General features: G+C 36.9%; 1 protein-coding gene across 1 annotated transcript; it reads right to left on the bottom strand.

The window, feature by feature from the left end:
- Window positions 1–27,744, bottom strand: CHUK (conserved helix-loop-helix ubiquitous kinase). Its single transcript, XM_006756559.2, is given in 22 exon segments — window positions 1–994; window positions 1,747–1,846; window positions 3,904–4,040; window positions 4,583–4,613; window positions 4,615–4,716; window positions 5,009–5,105; window positions 6,838–6,887; window positions 7,525–7,634; window positions 8,614–8,675; window positions 10,889–11,040; window positions 11,437–11,560; window positions 15,066–15,168; window positions 16,106–16,300; window positions 18,117–18,252; window positions 19,485–19,592; window positions 19,779–19,903; window positions 20,042–20,131; window positions 21,306–21,394; window positions 22,168–22,237; window positions 23,401–23,515; window positions 25,262–25,356; window positions 27,718–27,744. Coding segments are annotated over 22 exon segments (2,148 nt in total). The 3' UTR covers window positions 1–964.

Below are 27,744 nucleotides of genomic sequence, written 5' to 3'. Positions count from 1 at the left end.
GAAAGGTAATTCAGTGCATACTACATACACACCCAACACAGTCTATGGCAGCAGCTTCCCCACTAAATAATTAAACATGTTAATATTTTTGCAGCAAAATAAATGAAGATTCACACTAGATGGGATAAGTTGATTCAATTGTCAGTTCAAGTTGGATTTGAAAGCAAATGAGTTTTGTCACCAAGCTTATGAAAAACCTTGTTTTCAGAGTTTTTTGGATTTTGGATTTACAGATAAGGGAGTGCAGACCTTTATATTGGTATGACAAGACATGTAAGATTCTTAAAACAAATGACTCATTTTTACAAATGAAAAAAACGTTTTCAAATACATTATAAATTAACATTTCTTCTTTGATATTACTAAATGTACATCTTAAATACATATACACATAGCACACTTTGGACAGTCCACTGGTATTGAAGGCACAGATGCACTGTCCAATGTGTAATAAAATTGAAAATGGGATTGACCCAACTCCTTATGATGCCAGAAAGACCACTGTTGAGTGCAACACAAGGAGGTAGGGTTTATTTTTCAAGAAGTACAATTTTACTTGTGAGCAATCTCTGCCACAGAAACATAGGCAGACAATGTGTACTTGGAACACATTGAGGTTTCTTCTCTGTATATATTATGTTTGGCCTTATGTCCAAAAGTTATAAGGTATTTTTAGTCAGTTAAATAAGTAATGTTTTACAAAGTTTAAAAACAAATAGATGGCAATGATGCTCCTAACTAGCTGTAGTTTTTAAACAAGTTCACCAACATAAAATTATATCTGTTCAGGAGTTAAAATTACCCAAAGCCAAAATATAGCCTTTGTAAAACCATATGTAGTTTTTGATCACAGCCATTTCTTCCACTGAATGGTGTTTGAAGAATGGTTTCATGGGAAAAAACAAATTTCGAACATGTGCAGCAGCAACTTCCATTGGTTTGGGCACAGTGAATAAGTGGTAAGTCATTCTGTTAACCAACTCCAATCAAGACTCTAAAACCAGGCATGAAAAATTACAATTAGATGTTAACTATAAGTGGTAGGTTTTGGGTGTTCATTTTTGCAAGTTTTCTAAGTATGTCCATACATTTTATAGTCAAAAGTTTAAAAATTAAAAGCATAAATAAGTTGCAATTAGAATTTAGTTTGCCTTATTTTCTGCTAATTAAAAAGATACTTCAGAGCTTTCATAAATATTTGAAGCAAATAATTAAAGAGGAAATATAAAGAGTTGATGTTGAGACTAAATGTAGTAAAAGTTAATCCAGTAAACATTTTATTGCAGTTTCTCCAAGTTTTAAATCAGTAATTCACAATAACTAAATCTTATTAATATAAATACTTCTATTAATTACAACTATAATTACAGTATTCATTTGTATGCAACAGTTACTGTATTTGAATTAATTATAATTCAAATATAAATACTGCTTCATCTTATTGGAGAAAATTGATAATTGAAGCAGAAAAGTACAAACCATTTAATTTCAGAGATCATATTGCAAAGAAAGTTTATTAACCATTTAATTTGCCCAAAAATGCTACTGTTGAAGATTATTGATAACATAATCCTAGTATATGCATGAGTAAGACAAGATGGGGATTTGAGGTCAAGGATATTCCTCAAATGCTCTTTCTCTTTCCTCTCAGTTCTGTTCCTCATATGCATCCCAAATGCCAGTTAAGGAAAGTTAAACCCTTTGCAAAATACCTAAAACACACATCCATGTCCATATAAAACTTACCGTCATTCTACTGCTCTGCTCCTCATTTACTTCATGAATAATAGTGCTTAAATGGCCAAGACAGTTCACATTTTCTTCTATCATTTGTGCCAAAGTCTCCCTGTGAAATGAAAAAACAAAACATTTTCAAATTCAGCAAAAGAACATATGAATTTTCTCTACTTTTTGGTCTTTAGGGTCAGGATGATCAATGCCCTTCCTGCACCCCTACACCCCAATGCAGCTGATTCCTGTAGGCTTCAGTTTCCTCATCCTTCCCACCCAGAGGCATAGTCCTATTACTCCAATTGTTGCCTCTGCCCAGCTTTAACAATAAGCCCACTATAATTCCAATCTGATTTTCCTCTGAAATGAAAGTGACACTTATATACAACACACACACACACACACACACACACACACACCCTACCCCAGAAATGCAAACTGGATGGGAGTGTGGAGGTAGGTCCTTGTGGCACAGACAGATAAAAGATCTCTTTTTGTTTCTGGAATATTTCCCTTTCATTACAATTAGGAAGCACATCACCATGCTGACTTTTCAGAGAAAGAAATGCAGGGGAGAAGATACAAAAGTATAATCTGTTCTGCAAAGATCAGGGAAGGTGAAAAGCTGGTTGGAAACTACAGATGACAGCAATGAAAAAATGAAACAAGCAAGCTGATTCCTGAGGAGAGCAGAAGAAAACAGTGTGACAGGGGAGCTGACCAGAACCTAGAAGATTCCTGGTTTACATTTGCAGGCAATCCTGATTCTGGTTTCCACCTTCCATGCTTTCCTCTTCCATATGGCCCCTATTCTCGCCTTTTATCACCCCTCAGAGTTCCTACCCTATTAGAATCAGCTTGAGGCTATGGATGATGGCCACTATTAGCTTAGAACTAAATTCTAATTCAGCTCCTTTCAACGGATGGAAAAATTGAGGTCAACAGTTCCCAATCCCTGGAGGTTAAGTACCACATAATAATTGAAATCAGTTTTTCTTTATAATGTATTCCTACTGAAAAGTATATTTAAAATTCCTGTCGGATACAGGAATTTTGTTTTGCAAATAACCACAACCTCAAATCTGAAATTCACTGTATAAAGTTGACATCTGGGACCATTAGCATGCCCTAACAAAACTACATGCCTTTAATCAAAGCAAAAAGGTTCGTAATTTATTAAAATTTACATGATTTAACTCTGATTAATGAGATTATTTCCGAAAGTCTATATAATTGATTATAGCCTGTGCTATAGCTGTGGGTGTATTATATACCGGGTCAAATCTACAATGACCCCAAGATGTAACCTGGAACTTGCTTTCTTTAAAAAAATAAAATACCTGTTATCAGCTTGCCTTCCTGCCATGTGCTTTTCTCTCATATAAGTAGAGTACAGAATATGCAAACTGCATGACCTCCTGAGCAGTGATGTAACATGGCTGCACTTCTGCAAAACTAATTATGGGCAGAGCTTCCAGGAAATGCTGGTGCTGTAGAGGTCTCCATGAATTGTGAGAAAAGCGACAATACACAAGCTAGCAAAGAGCCACTGGCTCTGGATACGGCACATCTTATGCTGAGAAAAATAACAGAAATGGATAGTCATTCAGCTTTTAGCAGAAGAGTAGGAATTAATAAAAGAAAATATAGGGCTTCAAACTTCAGTTCTTATTTGCAAAACTGATTTAAGGCATTAAAAAAGTCTGATGTTAGAAACACTAAGTTATAAAATACAGTAGATTAAACTCAATCATTTATCAGAAGGGTGATCAAGACCCCAAAATGATAAATGCAAAAGGACAGCAAAATTTCTCAGAGATAAATGATTATGGGAAGAATAAAGTTTGGGTAAAAGAACTGATAAGCCAATAACAGAGAGAGAACTTAGAATATGAATTGAACTAATAAGTAACATTTGCTGAATACATATTTACTTCCCAGTACTTTACATTTGTTGTCTAACTGACTTTTCACAGCAATTCCCATTTTGCAGATGAGGAAATGTGAACATTAAAAGAGTTAACTTAATTGCACAAGGTTATTACAAAAGGACAGTCAGGACTCAACCCTAGTCTATAGGGCACTGAAGACTATGCCTTAACCACTATGCTCTACTGCCTCATTCCTATCACTGCTTATAAAAACAACTATCTTGTTACAAAGTGAACCCACCCATCTTGAGGAGTTACCACACATGACAGAGGATGTTCACGTTCTGCCGAAGTCGGGGGCAGCCATGCTGATGCCTGAGGGGTAGTTACTGCACCATCTAGACTGGACCCTACAAGGGACCGAGCCGAACTCTGTGTCTGAAGGGAAAAAAAAAAGATTATAGACAAGCATCTTCACTAATTTAAACAACTTCCTACCATATTCCTAAGACATTTCTATCACAACTTATATGTACACCCAGAGTATTTCTGCACAAAACTATTTCCAGTCGTGGTATTACATATCACTATCCTGTCCCCAGCCCATTCTTCATTGACTAAAACCAAATGTATCTACCCACCTTATTCCACTTTAGTTGGAAGGAAAAAAAAACCCACTTGAACAAAAGATCTTTTGGATTAACTAGTCAGGCATGTCTAACCCCAAATCAGGTTGGGATACCACAGTGGTCTAGGGCTTGGAGGTGTATAAAAACATGAGACTGGAAAGGAAAGATAATGAAGGGTGATCATGAAGTCCTTCATCTGAACTGCTGTTAGACACCAAGCAAAGAACACAAGCATCAACCCAACACAATATATACATTCAAGAGGACCCAGGTCATGCTGACAAAAATTCCTTTTGCAGGGAATAAGAGCATATCAATGTCACATTAAATAATTCACTAAAAGTTACTTACACAGGCAATTTTAAGGAGATGCCATATTTTCCTGCATAAGCATGACAGAATTGTCAGCTTCTTTGATGTTACTGAGGGCCATTTCCACCTTGGGCAGTAGATCAATAATCTTCTGCTTACAGCCCAACAACTTGCTAGAGAGATGAAATCAAAGTCAGACCCTTACACATCCCCCAAGACTCTACAACATACTCCCAAACCCTGGTAAGTAAATAAACCACAATCAGAGGCATATTTAATGTCTGATCTCCAAAGCAATGCACAAAGACAGGACACCTAAATGTACACAGGGGTGGTCAAGATACCCAAGACACTGCCAGAACTCTTCCTGAATCTAATGTATTTATCAAAAGGAATATTATACTTTGGAAGGAATCTGATAAAAATACCCTGGCTTCTGAATAGGAAATAAAATTATTTTTCTACCTCAGATGACCAAACAGCTCCTTCAGAACCCGGTCCTGACTCTGCACAGTATGCACAATGATCTTCACCATCTCCATGCTGTCACTGTAGGAGTGATCTATAAAAGACCTCAGTCAGTGGGTATAACCTCTCTTCTGCATGAACATGTCAGCCTCCAAACAAAAATGCCTAAAAATCTGAAACTAGTTTTAATTGATAGCATCTCCACTTAAATCCAAAACTGAGATGATTTTAAGATTATATGTATATAATTATATATCTAAAAGTATGTGTTCGTGCATACATAGATATATACATTTATCATTGTATCCTCAGCCACCTTTAACCCATACTAACCCAAGCCTCAGACACATGCAGCCTTTTAGCCAAGAGATCAATCTTTCTTGGGTAATAAACATCATTTATTTAGAAACAGGATAACTTTCACTGCCTCGAAGGAAGGAGGCTCTTGCTCCAACTAGATTGCTTGGATTTTCATGTTTATTCATCTGTTCACTGCCCATAAAAACTTAGAAAAAGCTAGCTGACTTAAGCCAAATCTCATACACTAATGAAAGGACCCTTCAAAACAACTCAATTTTTAACTAAAGGTTATTATCTTGAAGGTACATAATACTTTTTCTTTCTAAAGCATTATACAATACCACACACACACGCACTGAGTTAGTAAAGCTAGGTTTCAACCCCATATTGCAGAAAAGGGAAAGGAGATGGAGAGAGATTAGGTAATTTGCCCAAGTTAGTTGGCCAGGAAAATGTCCAATCTAGAATTCAAGCTTTCCAATTCCCAATCCCCAGTAGCCTATGTTCTGTATTCAACAGATGTTCAAAAAGAATTGTTTTGCCAATGAAGCAAGCAACCAGTGACCAGGTTAGATGAAAGCCTCATTTTCAAGGTAAGTTGCTTTGGCCCAGCACATGAGCCTTCTCTCTGACCATTCCACACCTGAACCTGTAGCATCAACTCCCTAGCATCCTCTCTAATCTTAACACATTGCGTACCGCATAGAAATCTCTAAGACATACGCCAGGGACCGCACGTTTTTGGGCAAACTGCACGTTATTTAAATCATCATAATGCACTTTAGGTGTTGTTTTTCAATAATTATAACATTTTTATTTACAAAAACAATTAAACAATCAAAGTTCCTAGTACTTTTTTAATGTATGGTACTGCGTAAAACATTTTCCTCTATGAAGAGGGACCAAACAAAATTTACATAAGAATCTAGAATCTAGATTTGCCCCTTTTTTTGTTTTTTTTTAATGTTTTGTTGCTTAAAGTATTACAAAGGGTATTACATATGTGTCCTTTTTTTCCTCCCGCCCTTGACAATCCCCTGGCCTCCCCTACCCCCCAGTGTCTTATGTCCATTGGTTATGCTTATATGCATGCATACAAGTCCTTCGGTTGATATCCTTTATCCATGGGCGTGAAAAACTAGAACACTCGTGAGTGGTCCTTAACAGATGGCGCGCGAAACACGAGAAAACTCCTGAGCGGTACGAAATGTGTTAAGCAGCACTTATTTTTTTCCAACTTTCCCACATTTGCTTGTTTCCTCTTCCTCTTTGAATTCCCCTTTCCCTCTTTTATTCCTTCCTTTCAAGTTTTCCTTAAAATTTTTTTAATCTCAATTTTCTTGTAACTTTGCCTTCCTAATCTCTAAAATTCTCACAAACTAAAAGCTGTTACATATAAATATCTCAATTGCAATACCAAAACTGGAACTTATTCTGCAGCTGTTTTAAAATCTAATCCCTAGGATTTGTTAGGCTGGGGATGGTTTCTTAAAATGCCTTTGTGTATTATGATGAAAGTGTCTTACCTGGAGGTCTGTGCTTTAACTGCTTATACAGATCAATGGCACGCTGTTCCCTACAAAAGAGAAAATATGTTTCTATGTGAAGATAATTTAATGACTCTAATAACCCACAACTTGAAATGAATAATATTATTTGAAGAGAATAATGATCCAATTTTAAAGTATATATTTCCAACGAATATTTTATAGAGAATTTCACTGAGTGATAAGCAAGATCTTAAAATGCAAAGTGTAATACACTTCTTATCTGCTGTGGCCTACCACCACATATCTGATCCTTGTACCAGAAACATTTAAATGTGCAAAAATTATGGCTTGTGATTAGAGACAAATATCTGAAGTTTCTAATCCAAACATTTAGGAAGTTTACCTCATTTAGGGCATTTAATAAGCAATACCTATGGTAAGTAGGAAAATAGTTTGTAACTTAGAATACTTGAAAAATTCTTAACAGTTACATTGAAAAGATTCTTTGATTAAAATAGCAGAGGTCAACCCTAAGAGTTATTTCCAAAATTTCCAGTGATGAAGAAAAAACTTCCTTTTTAAAAATGATGCCAAGATATTTGGGGAAAGGAAAACTATTGAAAATAAACACATATAGACTAAATATGCCAGAAATACACAGAAGGAGTGATCTGCTACAAAAAATTATAAATACCAATACCAACGACATGAGTATGTCCTTACAAAGATTCCATCAAGTCTCCCTGACGTCTCCCATAAGGGCTTTTCTGTAGCTCCATGATTTCAGTGTGCAGGCACATGATCTGGTCCTCCAGGTATCCAATGACACCTACCTACAGTACGATGAAACGTAAAAGGAATGACAGGCTCACCACCACACAATACAGAGAAGAATTCAGACAAAGAATGACTCTTCAAGAGGAGAAATAAATGATTTAATAGGAAATACTGATTTTATGTAAGTCTTTTATCTTTCAGATTCTGACAATCTTTCACACGAGAACATACTTATTCCTAGCTTCTCACTTTTCTCTCCTAACAACAGTAAACTACTAGCATTTGCTTTCTCCTCATGAGAAGTAAAAGAATATGTGTCACTAACAACACAGAAAGAAAATGACCATCAAAACCACTTCATCTCAGTTCTATGATTTTCATTGCCTCTTCTTCCCAACTGCCTTGAAATAAGAATGATAAAGACACTGGATTTCCCACCCCAGGATACTAACTGTCCCACCCGTGTTGTTAGGGTAAGTTTTCACACAAAGGACAACAATTTAGTAGGACCATAGACAAATGCAAGGAAGGAATCTCTCACCTAGAGAATAACCTATACCTAATGTGAATATATAATTTATTGTCCAAACCTGCATAACGTTGACAATGAAAGTACCACTGATAAGTATGGCAAGACAGGTGCAAATGGACTGACCTAAGTAAATCAGGATGTGCAGCCATCCTATCTAAACCAGTCGTATATCACTGTTCTTTTACAGTGATAACTGCCACTTATTACTTATTACCATTCAATCTGCATAACCTTACTAGAAAAGGTATGTATAGTCCCCATAATATAATATGGAAACTGAAGCTCATGGAGGCTTTAGTTTACTAGTAGTCTCATTTGTCCAACACCTTTATTTTTATCCACTATATACACAAAACACCTTTATTTTTTTTCCACTATATCAACTATAGGTAGTTGATATTCAGGAATGACATGAAAGATACTCTACATATCAAAACCAAAGAAAGTTTCTAAGGGAGACCTCAGAAATAAGTAAACACACAGAACACGCTCAGTGATTTTACCTCAGCATAATGGATAGCCTTTTCTTCCATTTCCTTCCATGCTTTTAACATTTTTTCTGAGGCTAAAAAAAAAGTTTTAATTGGTTATTTCAGAAACAGTCATAGTTTTAATTACTGACCTACCCACCTCCCTGACTGTCAACATCAAAAATGGTGTTATGGGTTGCGTCCCCCCCAAAAGTTATGCTGAAACCCTAACTCAGTACATCAGAATGTGCCCTTATTTACAAATAGGGTCACTGCAGATAGTTGGCTAAATTAACATGAGGTCAATCTGGAGTAGGTGAACAGTTAATCCAGTATAACTAGGGTCCTTAAAAGAAGAGAAGAGACACAGAGATGCAGATATATGAAGGGAGAGTTCCATTTGACGACAGAGGCAGAGACTAAAGAGCTACAGCTGCAAGCCGAGGAATGCCAAAGACTGCTGATAAACATCCCGGAAGCCAGGAAGAAGCAAGGAAGGATTCTTCTCCACAAGTTTCAGAGGGATCATGGTCATGCCAACACCTTGAGAGTAGACTTTTAGCCTCTGGAACTGTCAGATGCTACATTTCTGGGGTTTTTTTTGTTTGTTTTTTTAAAAAATATATATTTTATTGATTTCAGAGAGGAAGGGAGAGGGAGAAAGAGATAGAAATATCAGTGATGAGAGCGAATCATTGATTGGCTGCCTCTTGCACACCCACCAGGCATATGCCCTGACTGTGAATCAAACAGGTGACCTGCTGGTTCCTGGGTTGATGCTCAACAGTTGAGCCATACCCAGCTGGGCAATTCCTGTTATTTTATGCCACCCAATTTATAGTAATTTGTTATGGCATCCCTAGGACACTAATACAGATGGTTTTCTCTTTCAAAAGAAGAAATAAAATTATTTAAATGATACATGAAAATGACTTTTTAAAAATCAAACATTACAAAAGGATATAAAAAATAAAACTCTTCCTCCTCTCCACACTCCATCCTATGGGATCTTAATTTAATGTTATACAGACACATACCCTTTCCTTCACAAGTGAGACTATCATGCCTGCCTTTCTTTGCTTTTATTCCCCAAATTAAAACATCACTGCCATTAAAGATCCAAGTGATCTTTTAATATCAGCACATGTATGTCTACCTCACTCTTTTTTTTGGGGGGGGGGGGGATACCTATGTATTTAATCTTAAATAGAGCTGATATGGATTCTTTCTACTTTACTTTCTTTTAACCGCTGTATCAGATATACAACGGACAAGATAAGTCAAGATAATTTGATGAAATAATGTTTTGCCATTAACCAGAATACCTATAATACATAACTAGAAATAAAACATCAATCATAACCAGCTCTAGTGGGTAAATTTATTCACCCACCTGGACACTGCTGATCACTTATTCTAAGATACACACACCTTATTCAAGACAAGTATACAAACTAGATAAAAAAAGGATTTGTTTCAATGGAAAAAACAAACAGAAATGCTGGTGGTGACCTCGTCAATTTATTATTTGATTTTAACTCTGCTCTTTACATTTCCTTAGTGTATCTGAAGGGAGATAAGCTTGAAGTCAAATACTGAAAAATAAAAAAGTGGGACTTACATAGTAGGTGGTTTGGGGAAAAACACAGAATTATTTGTGTTGTTATTTACAGAAAGATAAGTAGTTTAGGATTTCCCTGGCTAAGAAGTCACTCCAATATGTATTTTGTATCTACCTATCTATATAAAAGCCTAAGCGAATGTCTGACTGGTAGCTATGATGTGCACTGACCACCAGGGGGCAGACGCTCAACACAGGAGCTGCCAAGCTGCGGTGACTTGACAGCTGCAGTCTTGGGTGACACACCTGGAACCAGAGAGGAAGGAGCCCGATTCCGGGGTGCATCACCCAACAATCGCCCTCTCGCAATCCGGGACCCCTCAGGGGATGTTGGAGAGCTGGTTTTGGCTTGTTCCCCACAGGCCAGGCCGAGGGACCCCACCAGTGCACAAATCCGTGCACCGGGCCTCTAGTTTTTTATATGGAGCTTGAAAATCATAAATTCTTAAATCACTTCTGTATTTTTCAGGAGCTAAACAACTTAACTTTAGTCCAATTGGGGGAGGGGAAGATTCCTGTTAAGTTGTTCAACTAAATGTTAAAATAAAAGCTAATATTCAAAACAAACATGTCTCTTATTCTAATCTTGAATGCAAGAGAAACAATTGATACAAGGCAAGGAGGCAAAATAGCAGAGGGCTTCAAAAGACTAGACCCTTATTTCAAATACTTTACCCCAAAACTTACATATGCCATAAGTCATCTGCTCACTATATCTTTCCAAGTCAAGCTGAATGCTTTTGTGAAAAAACTCCAGTTTAGCTTTCAGTTGCTGAGATGCTGAGATCAAAGCGTTCTTCATTTTTGTCAAGTTAGTATTATATCTAAGAAGACTTAACCTAAACCATAGCCAAAAAAAATTTAAAAATTAACATTTCATTAATATTGAACAAAAATTTAAAAACTATACTGCCATAAGCCCAATGCCTAAGTTTCTATTACCAATCTATGAGAAATAGCTGATTTGTAGAATCTAGTCTCTAAAGACTTTCTGTTTGTGGCAACACAGTTTCTTTTATACTAAGATGTTCTGCTCAAAAACTACTCTCAAGCCATTGCAACTGAATGGTTTCATACCATTAGTAAGAAGTCTATAAGTCTGATCAGAAAATTACATTTCAAATTGGTCCAATATTTTAGTATTGCATGAAAAATTATTTATGAAAACTGGCAAGATTAATTCTTGAATGTTAATGTGCATGACGTTGTCACTGTAAACAACAGAATCCACTTACATTGCTGCTCTTTGTCCCTGAAAGAGCCTGCTGTAGTCCTCTTTTAGCCCAGACACATAGTGCACTGCTTCAGCCCATACTTTACGCAGCTGTATAATTGGAAGCTGTATTTTGCTGTCCCGTACTATAGGTAAGAGAGAAAAAGAGATGAGTTACTTTTTAAGATTTTAGAGTTCATTAATCATTCTTTGATTTCCAATCCTTACAAATATCATTCCCATGGATTCTAGAAAGAATCACTTGTCACTGTTTCATTCAGTTCAACATACATTTACTGAGCACCTGTAATACACAAACCCTGTTCCCGATACAAGGGAAAATAAAGATAAGACATAATCACTACATAATCCCAAAGCTTGCGATTATTCCTATAATCTGTTTCTTTTTCTTGCTTTCCTTCAACCTGGAATACTGTTTTTTTTTTGTTTGCTAATATAAATTCTTTATTCTTTCAATTTTTAAATCAAGTCCCATCTCTTCCACAATCGTCTATGGTCTTTTCTGCCTCTGAATAATAAATTGCTAGCTCCTGAACTACCAACTCAGCTTCAGGAAAACATACAGAGTAAATAGCAACTTAATAAGATATGCTTTCTTATCTATTTATAATTCTCTTGCTCTTTCTTTGGTAAAGGGAATACTACTTTCTAAAATCATGGCAAGTGTGGATGTTTGTTAAGTTCAATGAAATGCCATTTTAATGTTTTGAAATTATGTAGATGTGAAAGAGTTATCCTATACTCTAAGGTGGCAATTATACTGTTATTCTTTTCAAATGACAACTTTCAGAGAAAAGTTGCTACACTAGGGTTCATAATGAAAAAACAGATTATCTGAAGCAGACTTCAAAAATACAAAGTTCCATATCTAGAAAAATCTTTGCCTCCCTAATAATTATTAATAGCCTTCATTAATCTTTCTTCTTATATGATCACACTTATTGCTGAGGTTTCCTACAGCAAACAAAACACTTTTTAAAAAAGAGTCTTGAAGGGAAGCCTGGCCAAAATAAACAATTTCAATCTCTCTCTCTCTCTCTCTCTTTCTCTCTCTCTCTCTCTAAAGTCTGAAAGGACTTAAGAAATCATGCCCAGTAGCAAGAAGCACACCTAGTGTCCCAATTGTTTTCTAATACTGTTCTCCAAAAAAGGTACCAAAGTATCTTGGAAAAATGGCTGATTCTAGCACTGGGGCAGGAAATATACAAGTTGAGCCTGGAATAGATTGTATAGTGCCAGGAAGTAAGGACGTACTAAAAAAAGAAAATTCTCATTGATAAGGCAAGTAAAAGAGGCAAGGAAGCCAATTAAAAGAGCTTCTCACCCGGCCAGCATAGCTCAGTGGTATGAGTATTGACCTATGAACCAGGAGGTCATGGTTCCATTCCTGGTCAGGGTATATGCCCATGTTGCAGGCTGGATCCCCAGTGTGGGGCGTGTAGGAGTCAGCTGATCAATGATTATCTCTCATCATTTATGTTTCTATCTCTCCCTCCCTCTCCATTCCTCTCTGAAATCAATAAAAACATATTTTTAAAAAGTAAAAAAACTTCTAATGGCCAAAGCTGCAGCGATTTTAATAAAATAAACTAGTATGAGATTAAAATTCAACGTATAAAATAAATATCTATGAATCTATCTGTCTATATAATAACAGGCTAATATGCAAATAGACCAAATAGCGGAACAACCGAACAACCGGTCGCTATGATGTGTGCTGACCACCAGGGGGCGTGCAGGAACATGGCGGGCGTTGGCCGTGGCAGGATGGTGGAGGAGCAGATGAGTGGGGGCACCAGACCAGGGTGGGGTGCTGGTCGCTGTCATTGGGGCGAGCCTCTGGTGGTTACTGAAAATTCCTTGCTCCCCTGCACCGCAGTCCTGCCCAGCGCTCGCACCTGCTGTTGGAGCCAACCCCACTTGCACCGGTGATGGTGCCAGAGCTGCTCCTCTCATCCACTGATGGCCCCGGCCCCGCTCACACTTGCTCTTGGCACTGGCCCCAATCACTCCATGCCCTCAGTGGGTGGGAGCAGGGCTTGCGCCATCAGCATGTGGGAGCGAGGCTGCTGGCAGGATGGGAACTGGAGGCGTGGCAGGAGGGGCTGGGCGGGGGCACGGAGGATGGGCTGAGACCCGCCCCTGTGCCTACCGCAGCCTCAGAGCCACAGTTCCTTTCAAGGTGCATGAATTTATGCACTGGCCCCCTAGGATTGATATGCTTGAATAAATTAATAAATGGAAGAGAAAAATCTTGTATCCAGAAAAATTTCAAATAAATTATGTAGGCGTCCTACCTTAAAGGAAGGGGAGTATAACTCCCCACTCCTTAAATGTGGGTTCCACATAGTGACTTCCTTCCAAAGAGTACAGCATTGGAAGGAGGATCGGGGGAGACTGAACTACACAGTGGGAAAACCTGACGAACACCACTTTAGCCAAGTGATCAAGGATCACAAAACAGCATACATAATGTTGATGGTTTGTACCCTTTATATAATGTGACTAGAGGCCCGATGCACGAAATTCATGCAAGAATAGGACTTCCTTTCCGCAGCTGTGGGCAATGGCTTCCCTCCGGCACCTGGGACCCAGGCTTCCCTCTGGCCACCAACAGGCACTGGGACCTGGGCTTCCATCACAGCCCCAGCTTCATCTGGAAGGTCGTCCAGGAGGACGTCCAGTCTACTTAGCATATTACATTTTTATTATTATAGATAAGAATGGTACTTCTGTGATCTTTCTCTCAAAAACCCATAATCTTAGTCTAATCATGAAGGGGGGAAAATTAGACAAATTGCAACAGAGGGGCATCCTACAAAATACTTGACCAGTACTCCTCAAAACAGTCAAAGTCATAAAAAACAAGGAAAGTTTGAGAAACTGTCACAGCCAAGAAAAGTCTAAGGAGAATGACAACTAAATGCAATGTGGTATCCTGGATGAGATCCTAGAACAGATAAAGGACACCAGATAAAAACTAAGGAAATCTGAATAAAATATGGACTTTAGTTAATAATAAATATTGGCTCATTTATTGTAACACTAATGTAAGATGTTACAAATGAGGAGAGGGATAACATGAGAACTCTGTACTACTACATTTTTTTTCTGTAAATTTGTCCTTTAAAAACTAATTAAAAGGTAACAAAAAGAAAGATTAAATAATTTTAGCCCTTATGCACAATTTTCTTGATTTTACAATTTTGTGCTTGATTTTAGTTTGGGGTAGATAGAAATTGACAGCTACCTTCTTCAAAAGTAAAGAATAATTCTCACAGAATAAATGAAAACAATTGAACATTAAGCAGTATTGATAGAATAAAATGAAATATTTGAGCATGCTTAAATAATGAAAAATAAACTAAAAGTAGGCTTAAAGAATAATGGAGATTCATTCATCCGTGAGAGGACTATCCTGAGGAAAGTAAGTCTTTTCCCAAATGAGGGATCTGGTGGTGACTTAAAACCTACCTTTTCACATTCCAAACTATAGAAATTTTTCCCCATAAATAGAAGCTAAAGTATGAGATACACAACAAAACACCAAAAACCATTTCTACTAATCATGTTCAATCAAATGATATCATTTCAGGTTTAAATCTCAGTCAGTAAATGAACTAGACTTACCAATATAATTTACAGAGTCAGATAAACTTCTGGAAGCAAATGGTCCGTCATATACAGTTTTACTTTTATCAAACAAATAAACCATATAGCTATCACAGCCTCTCTGAAAAACAAAGAAACAATTGTTTAAAATACACTTGATAATCATAGGTTCTCCAAGTACCAGTGAAATGCAAATGAACAAAGTCAATGTTCATTAGCATACTTTGTTTAGGAAAAATAAATAACTTTAGTATGGGTTAAAGTGAAAACAATCACCAGACCCAAAAGGACAAAAGCAAAAAAAGTCATAACAACATATACCCATATAATTGGAACATTATTTAGTAATAGAAAGGAATGAAGTACAGATTCATACTATGACAAGAATGAACCTTAAAAAGTCTGACACAAGAGACTATAGGTTGTATGGTCCCTTTATGTGAAATGTTAAGAAAAGGCAAATCTATAGATATATAAAGTAAATCAGTGATTGCCTTCGGTGGGCAGAATGGAGATTAACAGTTAACGAACATGAAGAATCTTACTGAGATGGAAATGTTTTAAGGCTGATTCATGGTGATGGCTACACAATTAAGTAAATTTGCTAAGACAAAAACCAAAAAAACCCTAAATTATACACTTGAAATGGATAAGCTATTTAATATTTAAATATGCCTCAATAAAGTCAAATAAAATGAAAAAAGAGTCATGACCACAATCATATTTTATCATCCACCTATCCTCTGGCAGGACCTATAAGACTGCTGGTCTAATTTTAAGATTCTAGGTTTCAATTACAAAAAGGGAAAAAAGAAGGAGGAGAGAGCTAGCACCAAAGAAAAAGTCATAGCACATTCAAAATACCAAATGTTTCACTTCTATCTTGTTCATCTTGCAAAGCAGTAGGAGAAATGAATGGGATAAAAGTAAAAGAATTATGAGATGTGCATAATCCCCCAGAGGATTTCAAATACACATCCAAAAATGCAGGGCATGCAATCTCTCTATGCAAACAGATTTCTTATATTAGAATTTTAGATATATTAAAATTTACTTACTACTCCATCTAGAACACATTGAGAGGCTGGTTTCCGCGGATCAAGAGAAATTCCTGTCTCTGAAAGAAGCTCTTGAGAAGCAGTATTTATTCCAGTTTCACGCTCAATACGAGACTGCAGTGAATGAAGACTTTCATCAGGTGGTAAAAGAAAAGAAATTATCTTTGCAGAAGTCATATTTAGGATGTGTACTATCTGTATATATAAGAAGAAAGAAAAATGATTATTAACCACCTGCTACATAAAAAATTCAGGGCAAGATAATAAAGGGAATATGAGCAAAAGGCATTATCTTTGTTCTATGCAAGGTTCAATCACTTTCCAAAGCGTAATCTCCTTCTATAATTATAAGATGACATGTGAAAACTCAAGAATTTACTTTTCTACTATAACAAATGTTAGTTCCAAGGAATAAAATTTCAAATTCTAGGGATGCACAAAGTCCTAGGAATGCACAAAACCCCCAATTTAAAAAGGCAACACTTACTTATTCTTAGAAACATTTCACAGACCTGGAAGGAAACATTCCCATTTATGAAGTACCTAATAGATGCCAACCACAGAGTTAAGTGCTTTATGCTAATATAACATCCCATTAATTAGCTAAGTTATACTTAACATAACACCATGAATTAGATCTTCTAATCTCCATTTTGGCAGGGAAAAAACAGAACTCTGAGGGGTCACACAGCTGATAACTGACTACCGTACATTGTCTCAAGAAATAATTATGATAGAAAAGATAGGCCTCTCTTTAAACAAGAAGTATTATCAGTCTTATTTTTCAGACTAGAGGCCCAGTGCATGGATTTGTCCAGGGCGTGTGCAGCCCGTCTCGCCCAGTTCCAATTGGCTGGACCCCAGCAGCAAGCTAACCTACCAGTCAGACCATCTGCCTCCTGGTGGTCAGTGCGTGTCATAGCGACCGGTCGAATGAACAGTCAGACATTTAGCATATTAGGTTTTTATTATATAGGATAAGGAAACCAAATCCCATAGCAGTGATATATCTTAAGGGCCCAAAGTTAGATTAAGAAAATACTAGGGGGGGCGGGGGGAGGAAACATATGTAATACTCTTTGTAATACTTTAAGCAATAAAAAAAAAGAAAAAGAAAATACTCTTACCTAAAGACCCACTGAAGGTAGGGGTAGCCTAATACAGGCCAACTAAGTGTGAAGCTGAGTTAGGTGAGATAACCAAGAGTTAGAGGCCACGGAGTTAGAGGCCAGTTTTTTTAACATGATTTTAAATCCTTTCCCTCCCACTGTCCTTAGATAAGCTATACAAAGTAATAGCTTTGTTTCTCCAATGCTTCACATTGACAGTGTACGGGGGTGGGAAAACGGGTTAATAAGAATAAGAGTAAGAATAATTAGAAGTATAATAATTAATAAGGAAATGATATTACAAGAATAAACTCTGTTTCACGTACTCACAATTGTAAACTTATTTTTGCCTACCCCTGTAGATTAAAATTATATCTGCTGGAAATGCTTATTACAGAGGTAAAGTATTAACTTTCCTTTAATATATAATAACCCTTTACGTTTAAAGAAGGTAGAAAAGAGAAGAGAAGGGAATCTTTAAAGTTGACTTGGTAGGCAAGGAAGAACTATGTTGGTTTCTTGGACAGGGAAATAAAAATGTATTTTTAAAAGATGAGATGGGCAGTTCATGCTGCATGGATTATAAAATGGGTAGAACTATAGAGGCATGTAAGGCAGGTAGAAACCTTTCTCACCAAACCAAGTCCAGACCTAAATGAATGAGGCCCCAATCTGAGGAAGGGGAAAATCCAAAAGATGCTTCAAAGCAAAGACCACTTAAAAGTAAAACTGAGAAGGCTTACTAAAAAAATAAAAACACATCTACTCTAAAAAAATAATTTTCTTTTTCAAATAAGCATCAGGAAAAGACTATTAAAATATATTTAATACTAATTTTCCAAATAAACTTGTTAAATTTAGTGCAAGTCTTCTGAAATAGACCCCATTCATAAGAAACTAACCTTCAAATTCAGAATGTGATCCATTAATACAAAACATCTTGGCTGCTTCAAAGTAAGATCAATAGGTCCTCCTCTCTGCTGAGGATCCCAACTCAGCATCAACTGTAGCCAACTTTCCATGGGTTCTACTATTAAACTACAAAACATACAAAAGGGTGAAAATCCTTGTTCCAATATTCCTTTAGTACTGTAAAAAAGTTAATTTTATAGGTTGTCTGTTTCCTTTCTCATTACTTGTCTGTACCATTTTGTATCTTACTTTCAAATAATTCATGAAATGGCCCAGCCAGAGTGGGTCAGTTGGTTGAACATCATCCTGGGCACCAAAAGGTTAACAATTCAATTCCCAGTCAGGGCACATGCCTGGGTTGGGGGTTCAATCCCTAGTTGGGATGCATGCAGAAGGCAACTGATCAATGTTTCTCTCTCTCATTCCTTGGTTAAGGCTAAAAAATAAATAAATAAAAATAGCCCTGGCTAGCATGGCTCAATGGTGAGAGCGCCGGCCTATGCACCAGAGGGTCATGGGTTTGATTCCCAGTCAAGGGCACATACCTGGGTTGCAGGTCCTTCCTGGCTCCATTCGGGACATTTGCAGAAGGCAACCAATTGGTGTGTCTCTCTCACATCAATTTTTCTCTCTCTCCTTTCTCCCTTCCCCCCACTCGCTCCCTCCCCTCATCTCCCCTCTCCTCCTCCCTTCCACTCTGAAAATCAATGGAAAAAATATTCTTGGGTAAAAATAATAATAAAAATAAATAATTCAACCCAGCCTGGCCATTGCAGCTCAGTTGGTTGGAATGTTGTCCCGTCCAGGTTCGATTCCTGGTCAGGGCATATATCCAAGTTGCAGGTTCAATCCCCAGTCACGGTGCATATGGGAAGCAACCAAACGTTTCTCTCTCACATCTATGTTTTTCTCTCTCCCTTTCTCTCTCTAAGAAAAAACAACAAACCAAAACCCACATATGTAAGTTAGTTGCTGGCAACTCCAGAGGCAAGTCCAGTTCTTTTCTCCAAGGGACACATTTACTTTAGTATCTCAAGAGTCTTCTTAGCAACTAAGCCAATCAACTGAATGGCAGCAGTTATTGTTTCCACTAGACTTGTGCTGTCCAACATGGGAGCCACTAGTCACAAGTGGCTATTTGCATCTACACTGAAGTTAATTAAAATTAAATAAAATTTAAAATTTAGTTCTTCAATCATATCACTCACCTTTCAGTGCTCAAGAACCTAATGTGGTCAGCAAATATAAAACATTTCCATCATAGCAGAAAGTACTACTGGATGATAATACTTGAAACAGACAATTCTACTGCCCTTTTACAACCCTGAAGAAACTGAGGTGAACTGAAATATACTCACCTACAAAGGCTATTTGGTTGAGGTAAATGACTACTAAACCGAACTTCTCCTGTCATCTCTTCACATGCAAATATACACTTCGGATCCTTCTTCTTAATCTTCTCATGCCTATAAAAAAAACAAAAGCTACCTCAGTAGACAACCTGACTCACAAAAAATCTCTAAGCTTTTTGCCATTTTATTCAATTATGCGTTTAAAAGGAAATTATACCACTTAAAGAAAGGAGAAAAAAAGCAAGTTACTGAAAATTTTCATTCACATTAAGCACACTGAAGTACTCTTCCATTTCTTACCAGGTAAATGGCTGCAGATGATGTAAAAAAGGCCTATATCCAGCAATACACTCAAATACCATAGTCCCAAAGCTCCAATAATCAACAGTAGCTGTATAAGGTTTATTCTCAAAGAGTTCTGGGGCCTTAAAAAGAAAAGAAATGCTTCAAATGTGATATTGTAAGAGAAAGGTACTTTATTTTGAACTACTATGTATATTTATGACCTTCATAAATAAGGTAATTTGGAATACTTAAATTCAAAGAAACAAGACATGTCTTACCAAATACTGCAATGTTCCCACAAAAGATGTACACAGACTTCCTTGATCAACATCTTTAGCATATCCCAGATCAATTATTTTATGTATAATCTACAAAATAATAGCATTAAATGGTTGAGAAATTTGAAGTGGAAAGGCAACAATGTCCTGATAAGGTTCTGGAGAGGGTGATGGTGAAGAGCTTGAGCTCTGGAATAACACAAATGTGATTCAGGCCTGAGCTCCACCACTTAGCTAGCCTTATGATCTTGATCAAGTTACCTAAACGTCTCTTGATTCCCTATATAATATGACCAACAATCCCTACTTCACAGAACTGTTATTAGGATTCAAAGAAACAGCCCCCCAAAATAATTTAACACAGTGCCTGTACGTGATAAAAACTAAATATAGATTGGCTATCAATTTTTATTTTGGTATATTCAAAATAAACTTGATCCATTATACTGAAAGGCAAAGGTAAAGGTGACTGCCAAAGGAAGAAGCAGCATATCATCTTACAGTGGATCAGTGTGAGTAAATACCCATCTAACCTCAAAAATATGCTGAAGTCTTTGGATTCAAAAGAAAGGAAAGATAGTTGGTGCCAAGCACACACGAAAGCCTCCTAAGGGAAGAAGCATCATCGAGGTTTCATCACTTCCAGCTAACCATCATCTTAACTAACCATAAGACCACACAATCCAATTCAAAGTTTAGAGTCTTGGCTTTACATCTTTATTGGGATGGAACTTCAGTGCTAACAACAAACAAACGGCTCAAATTATTCTGATAAAAACAAATATTTCAGGAATCAATTCACAATTTTTGGTTCCTCTCAAGATGACTCATTTAAGAATCTGAGAAATCAAGTTTTGATTTTTAATTAAATATAGAACTTAGGGGTTTTGTGGAGAATGAGGTTTTTAAAAAAATATATAAAACATACTTAAGTAAATGTGCTTTTTTTTTTCCTTTAAGTAAAGCAGACCCAGGATGCATGTGTGTGCTTTTTAATGTGCCTTGTAAGGATTAATAAATTATTTACTCACTGCCTACCATTTCTGCTAGATACTGTGCTGGAAAAACAGAAGTGAACAAGACAGGTGCAGTTCCTTCTCTAACAGAGCTACAGTGGCAGCAGAGGAGAGAAACAACCACAGTTCAGTATAGTGAGGGCTGGGTAGAAGAAGAGCGCTATGGAAGGGCACCAAACTTCAAAGGCTAACTACCACAGGGATACTGTATTCAACTGTCAGGGAACATTTCTTCAGTTTTCACCTACCTTTCCACCAACATCCTGAAGAACTATGTTTTCAGGTTTTAAATCACGATGTATAATTTTGTTTTCATGCAAATATCGGATCCCAGACCCTAAGTAAAATTTAAAATGTAATTTGAGGTAAGAGAAAACACTGAATTAAAAAAAATCATCTCATAATGTGTACTTCTCTAATGCTCAAATTTATAGGGACCATCATAACTACTCAATTAATATTACAGCAGTTAAGATTTTCTCCACAGAAAATCCAGTAATACTTAACAAATACTACAGAAATATGTTCATTTAATTTATGAGAATTAACATTAAAAAGAAATGGAAAAAGCAATTTAGAAAAACCCTATACTTATCCTTGTAGCCTTTCCCTCCCTTTTCAACTAAGCTTTGGCCTCCATGACCCAGGGAAAGAAGCAAAATGAAAATACATAGGAAAACATATTCTTGGCTTTTGAGCTTGCTCTAAGAGCCTATGTACTGATTATTTTAGGGATTTTTCAGGAATTATTCTGATTAAAAAGAGATATCACCCTAAGAGTTGACTTGACAACCTATTTAACAGATGTAATGCCACTGTTAAATGAAATTACTATGTTAATTAAGGAGGGAGAGAGAGCAAAATTAAATTAGGTCATATAACACCATTTTTGTCAGCAACTGGAGCATCTATTAGCCAAAAATTGACTCCTAACCAAAAACAAAACAAAAAATAAATATCCTAGCTTTAATTTAGCATCAACAATAACACTTAAAATTTTCTGATAATTTCTTATAGATGTTAAAATCTATGCTTTATAGTAGCATATAGAATCTTTTATGAACCAAGTTGGTATTAAATCATGATGGTATTTTCATATTGATTACATACCTATATCACTCAGTAAAGAAAGTATCTGGCTTTCTTTAAGTCCACAGCAATTTTCTGGTTTGTTGAGTAGCTAAAGAAAATAAAAAAGGACTAAAAATGTATACTGCCAATGCTGCTGAGCAGTAATAGTAACACATTAATCACTATACTCTAAGAAAATATTCAAATAAGAAAATAAGTCATGATTAAGAAAATATAAGAAAGGGGAAAATTACCAAATCCACACAGAGAACATGTAAATTTCATGACAAGGCTTACAAGTAAAGATCAAATATTTGAAATAAAAAAGGTTGAAAAATCTCACAGATATGTATATAAAAAAATCCATATGGCAGATTTAAAAGAAGATGGGAAAGAAAGATTTGCAATACAAAAGAAAAAACTTTTTGAGGAGAGGTGTTGAGGGACTGAGAGAAAGAAGAGAAGGGATTAAGAAGTACAGATTGGTCATTATAAAACAGTCACAGGATGTAAAGTACAGCCTAGGGAATAGAGTTAATAATATTATGATAACTATGCATGATGGCAGTGGGGTACTGGAAATATCGAGGGGATTGTAAAGTATATAATTGTCTAACCACTATACTGTACATCTGAAACCAATATGAAATATTGAAAATAAACTGTAACTGAAAAAAATACACCTTCATTTTTATTTAAATTTTTTATTGTTGACACTACTGCAGATGTCCCCCATTTTCTCCCCTTTGCCCACCACCACCCAGCCTCCACCCCCTACTCCCTTGGCCCTCATCACACTACTGTCTGTGTCCAAGGACTATGCATATATATTCTTTAGCTAACTCCTTTACCTCCCTTTATCCAGTCCTCTCCACCACCCCCCTCACCCCGATATTTGTCAGTGTTTCATGTATCCATGCCTCTGGTTCCATAGCAGCATTATTTACAATAGACAAGATGGAGGCAGGGGGACTTTTTATAAACACCTTAAACATTGATGTTTTAATCTAACACCACGAATATAGTCCCACCCTAGAAACACCACCACTAACAAAGGAATGCATGTTCTAAATCAGAGGTCAGCAAACATTCCCTGTAAAGAGACAGACAATAAATAGTTCAGGCTTTGAAGGTCAGTGGTATCTGTTACAACTACTCAGCACTGCCACTGCAGTTTACGGAAACTTATTCTAGATTATCATATTGAATGTGATTCAAACACTGTTAAAGTTTATGATTTACTATCTCATCATCTCAAAACATCCACACTACCTTCCGGAGATCTCCTCCAGAACAGTATTCCATTGCTAGGAGAGGTACATCGTTAATCAAAAAATTCAGTTCCTCGGGAACATCACAGGCCTTTACAACATTGGAGTGGTTCAACCTAACAAAAAGGGGAAAAAATTATAATCAACTTTTTTTTCCAACAAAAAGGGAATGGGTTTGAAATGGTAGTTAACTGAGGGGCAGGGAGGAAAGAAAGGTTGGCATGATTTGTATAATTAAAAATTAGTAAATAAAAATACTATCACTATTACTACAATTATACTTCTATATGCAAAGTAGTAAGCACCTTAATATACATTAGCGCACTTACTTGTCATATAATTCTATTATGTGTAGAATTATTAATAGTCTCATCACACAGGAGAAAACTAAAGCACAAATTGGCCAAGTAACATAAGATGACACAGCAAGAAGGTGGTCAAATAACGATTAAAATCTGGCAGTCTGACTCCAAAGCCTATATACCATGCTGCCTCTCCCATAGTCACAGAATTACCCAGAGGTGAACACTATAAAAATTTCGGCAAATTGCCTTCCAGATTTTAATGTTGCGCAGAAATATATTTTTCAATAAACACTCTATCACATTATACATTGTTTTCTAACATCTTTTTTTAACTTAAAATATATCATCCCAGCTGCCATCATCATCATCATGCAGTGGATCTCAAAACTGCAATAGATTCCCAGATCTTAGGGACCTAAAGAAACAGAATCTCTATATGTAGAACCTGAAAGTTTATATTTTTACCAAGCTTTCCTGGCAATTCTGAGTTTGAAAAGCATTAAAGTGAATTGACAACAGATATCGAAGTCAGAAAGTGTTTATTTCAAAGCCAGAATCTCTTACCTACCAATTTTATGACTCTTTGAGCTTCAACTTCCTCATCTATAAAATAGCAATAATACCTAAATACAGGGGTTGCTGTGATAACTAGAAGAATTATTTATGAAGCAGCTCGAATCCTACCCGTGAAGGTTTTAAAATATGTCCACTTCTCCCTTTAAGAGATTAACTCCTCCCCTTGAGTGTGGGCTGTATTTATTGACTCATTTCTAACAAACAGAATGTGGCAGAAAGGATGGAGCACAACTTCTGAGGAAAGATCTTTAGGGGTATGTCAGCTTTCATCTTGCTCCCTCTCAGATCATTCACTTTGGAGAAAGCTAGCTGCCATGTCATGAAGACATTTAAGTTTCCCTATAAAGAAACCCATATAGTGAAAAACTGATGCCTCTAACCAATAGCCATATAAATGAGCCTGGACGTGGATACTCCAGGCCCACTCAATACTCCAGCCCCACTGAGGTTGATCCTATAACAGGTCTCTTCAGAACACTGCCTTTGGATGACTAAAACTCCACTCAGCATTCTGGGATGTTTCAGGAGAGATCTTCATTAAAACTATCAGTTAAGTCATCCCCAAATTCCTAAACCACAGAAATTGTGAAATTCTAAATGTTTGTTGTTTTAAGCTACTAAGTTTTGGGGTAATTTTTATAAAGCAATAGATACCCTATTTATCAAAACTAGGTGAAACTAAGAAATGAGAATAGTTATTGTTATTTAACTAGAAAGTTAAATAGATGAGCACTGCCCCAAGATCCAGAAGAAACATATTCTGTACTCGTAGAGCTGAATCTGATAATACCTAGCTGACTTTTTAAACTAAATTAGTCATAATGTGATGCTGTTATTTGAAATAGAACACATCTACTTAATGAAAAATAGAAAAATATACTCCTAAAAAGATCCTATGAAGAATGGATTCCTGGCCTCCTCCTCTATGATGTTCTCTGGCTGGGCTGCAAAGCTCGAGAAATATAAGTCAAGTATACTTACTTTTTCATGATCTGGATTTCATGGCACCACCGTTCTCTGTTTTTGGTACTCAGCTCTAGGCGACAAGACTTAATTGCTATTTTGAGATCAAGTTCCTACCAAAATAGAAAATCAACAGAAAATAATACAAATTAGGTTCTTGTGCAGACTCACTTGCTATCAAAGAAATACCAACCTGGGGAAACAAAATTGTTTGGCTTAGCTCTCTTGAATTAATGCTTTTACTAGGTAAAACATGAGAACCAATGCTTTAAAACTGAGCAAACACACCAAAGCACACAAGCAAAGTGACTGAGGTTGATCCTATAACAGGTCTCTTCAGAACACTGTCTCATAATATATTGCTAGAAAATGCAAAGACCCTATCTTCCAATCAAACCCCTCTTTGGGCTTAGTCTAGACAGCTAACAAGGCACCAGCCTCTAGCAGAACTAGAATGAAGAGGATAATTCAGGGCTTCCTGGCCTCCATACCAAGTTTTAATATGACCAAACCTAATACAAAAAACTCCAAATTAGTTCCTGCTTTCTTTGCATTTCAAAACATAAACAAGGAAGAAAGAAAATATATAGATGAGGAAGCAAGACATAACTTGTATGCGATAGTCTAAATGGGGTTGAGGAGTGGAAGGTGAGAGGGAGAAGCTAGAGATAAGATAGTAGATGTATGAAGAGAGAAGACAGGAACTAAAACTATAGTCTAACTTAGTGGTTCCCAATGTAGGGCAATTTGATTTTTAAGGGGGGCAATTTGAGAATGTTATTAACATTGAATTTTTTGCGTTTCTTATGGTTCTAGGGGCCTCACATACAGTATATAAATATATATTGTGACATATTTATGCATTTCAGTTCTCTATTATGTTTTAAAACTTTACTTGCTATTTTTTTATATCCCTTCATTTCTTTTTAACAATTTCTTAGTGAATTCTTCTTCCGCACTTCAACTGACCTTTTGTACTTTTACTTTTCTCTTTCAAGGATACCATGTTCTCTGTTTAGATCAAGTTAATGGCCTTTTAGGCTTCCTCCACATGAATAGGAGTTCACTTGTTGAATAATAAGAATTGTATGTCATGGGGGAGGGGGGTAGGCATCAGGATTTTAGAGATGCTTATATAGGGCATGATCAGTAAAAGGCTGGGAACCACTGGTCCAACCCAACCACAGTCCATATGCCTTTCAGCCTTACTTTTGTTTTAATCAGGTACCTTACTGCAGCTTTTACCACCATGGAAATAATTTGGTACAAACATAAACATTAAACCCAGATTCTCATATGACTGAGGCAGGAAGCTATTTCAAAAAGATCCCATTCTGTAAAATCCTTCAACTCCTTAGCTTCTATTTCACCTACTCGTAAATGCCTTCCTCACTCTACCTTTTCACAAAGAATGTTTGGTGGAAAGTTTATAGATGTCTAGCAAAAAAAATTTAAAAAGTTCTGTTTAAAAAAAATGGGAATATTCCAGAGACAGATAGTGATGGTTGTACAACAATGTAAATGTACTTACTGCCACATAACTGTACACTTAAAAATGGTAAATACTAGCCGAAACCGGTTTGGCTCAGTGGATGGAGCGTCAGCCTGCGGACTGAAAGGTCCCAGGTTCGATTCCGGTCAAGGGCTTGTACTTGGGTTGCGGGCACATCCCCAGTAGGAGGTGTGCAGGAGGCAGCTGATCAATGTTTCTCTCTCATCGATGTTTCTAACTCTCTATCTCTCTCCCTTCCTCTCTGTAAAAACTCAATAAAATATATTTTTAAAAAAATGGTAAATACTAAATTAAATTAGTTTCTTTACTATAGGAATTGAGAACTTTTAATATGCTAATGTGGATTATGACTCTCCAAATGAAGGATTATACACTGAGTGGCCAGAATATTATGACCACCTGACATTTGTAGGCAAATTAGCCGTACACTGCATCGTATGGGATATGGAAGCCGAAGGCCTGTTCGAACACCTTTGCTGTCTGCAGTTACCACGATAAAATGTCTCCAATTCGCACAGGAACACAAGGATTGGCCAGGGGTCCTCAAACTACGGCCCGTGGGTCACATGCGGCCCACCGAAAACATTTATCCGGCCCGCCGGGTGTTTTTGCCGCCGCTGCCTGTCCTGCTTAGCAGCCACTCGTCCCGGGTCCGCAGTGCGCATGTGTGGAATGTCTGAGGGAGAGTGAACTGGCCCCCTGTTTAAAAAGTTTGAGGACCTCTGGATTGGACAGTCGAGCATTGGACAAAAGTCATATGGTCCGATGAATCACGTTTCCAGTTGCATCATGCAGATGGCAGAGAGAGGATTTGGGAGAAACAGCATGAAAGCATGCACCCCACATGCATGAGTGCAACCCTTCAAGCTGGGGGGGCAGTGTTATAGTTTGGGGCATGTTTTCCTGGCATGATTTGGGCCCTTTAATTCGTGAGGAACAACGTCTGAATAGCACAATGTACCCAAGTATCGTTGCTGATCAAGTTCAT

The sequence above is a fragment of the Myotis davidii genome, unplaced genomic scaffold (assembly GCF_000327345.1).
Source record: "Myotis davidii unplaced genomic scaffold, ASM32734v1 scaffold332, whole genome shotgun sequence".
NCBI lineage: Eukaryota > Metazoa > Chordata > Mammalia > Chiroptera > Vespertilionidae > Myotis > Myotis davidii.
Note: the sequence above shows the minus strand (reverse complement) of the source record. Positions and strands in the feature narration are given on the sequence as shown.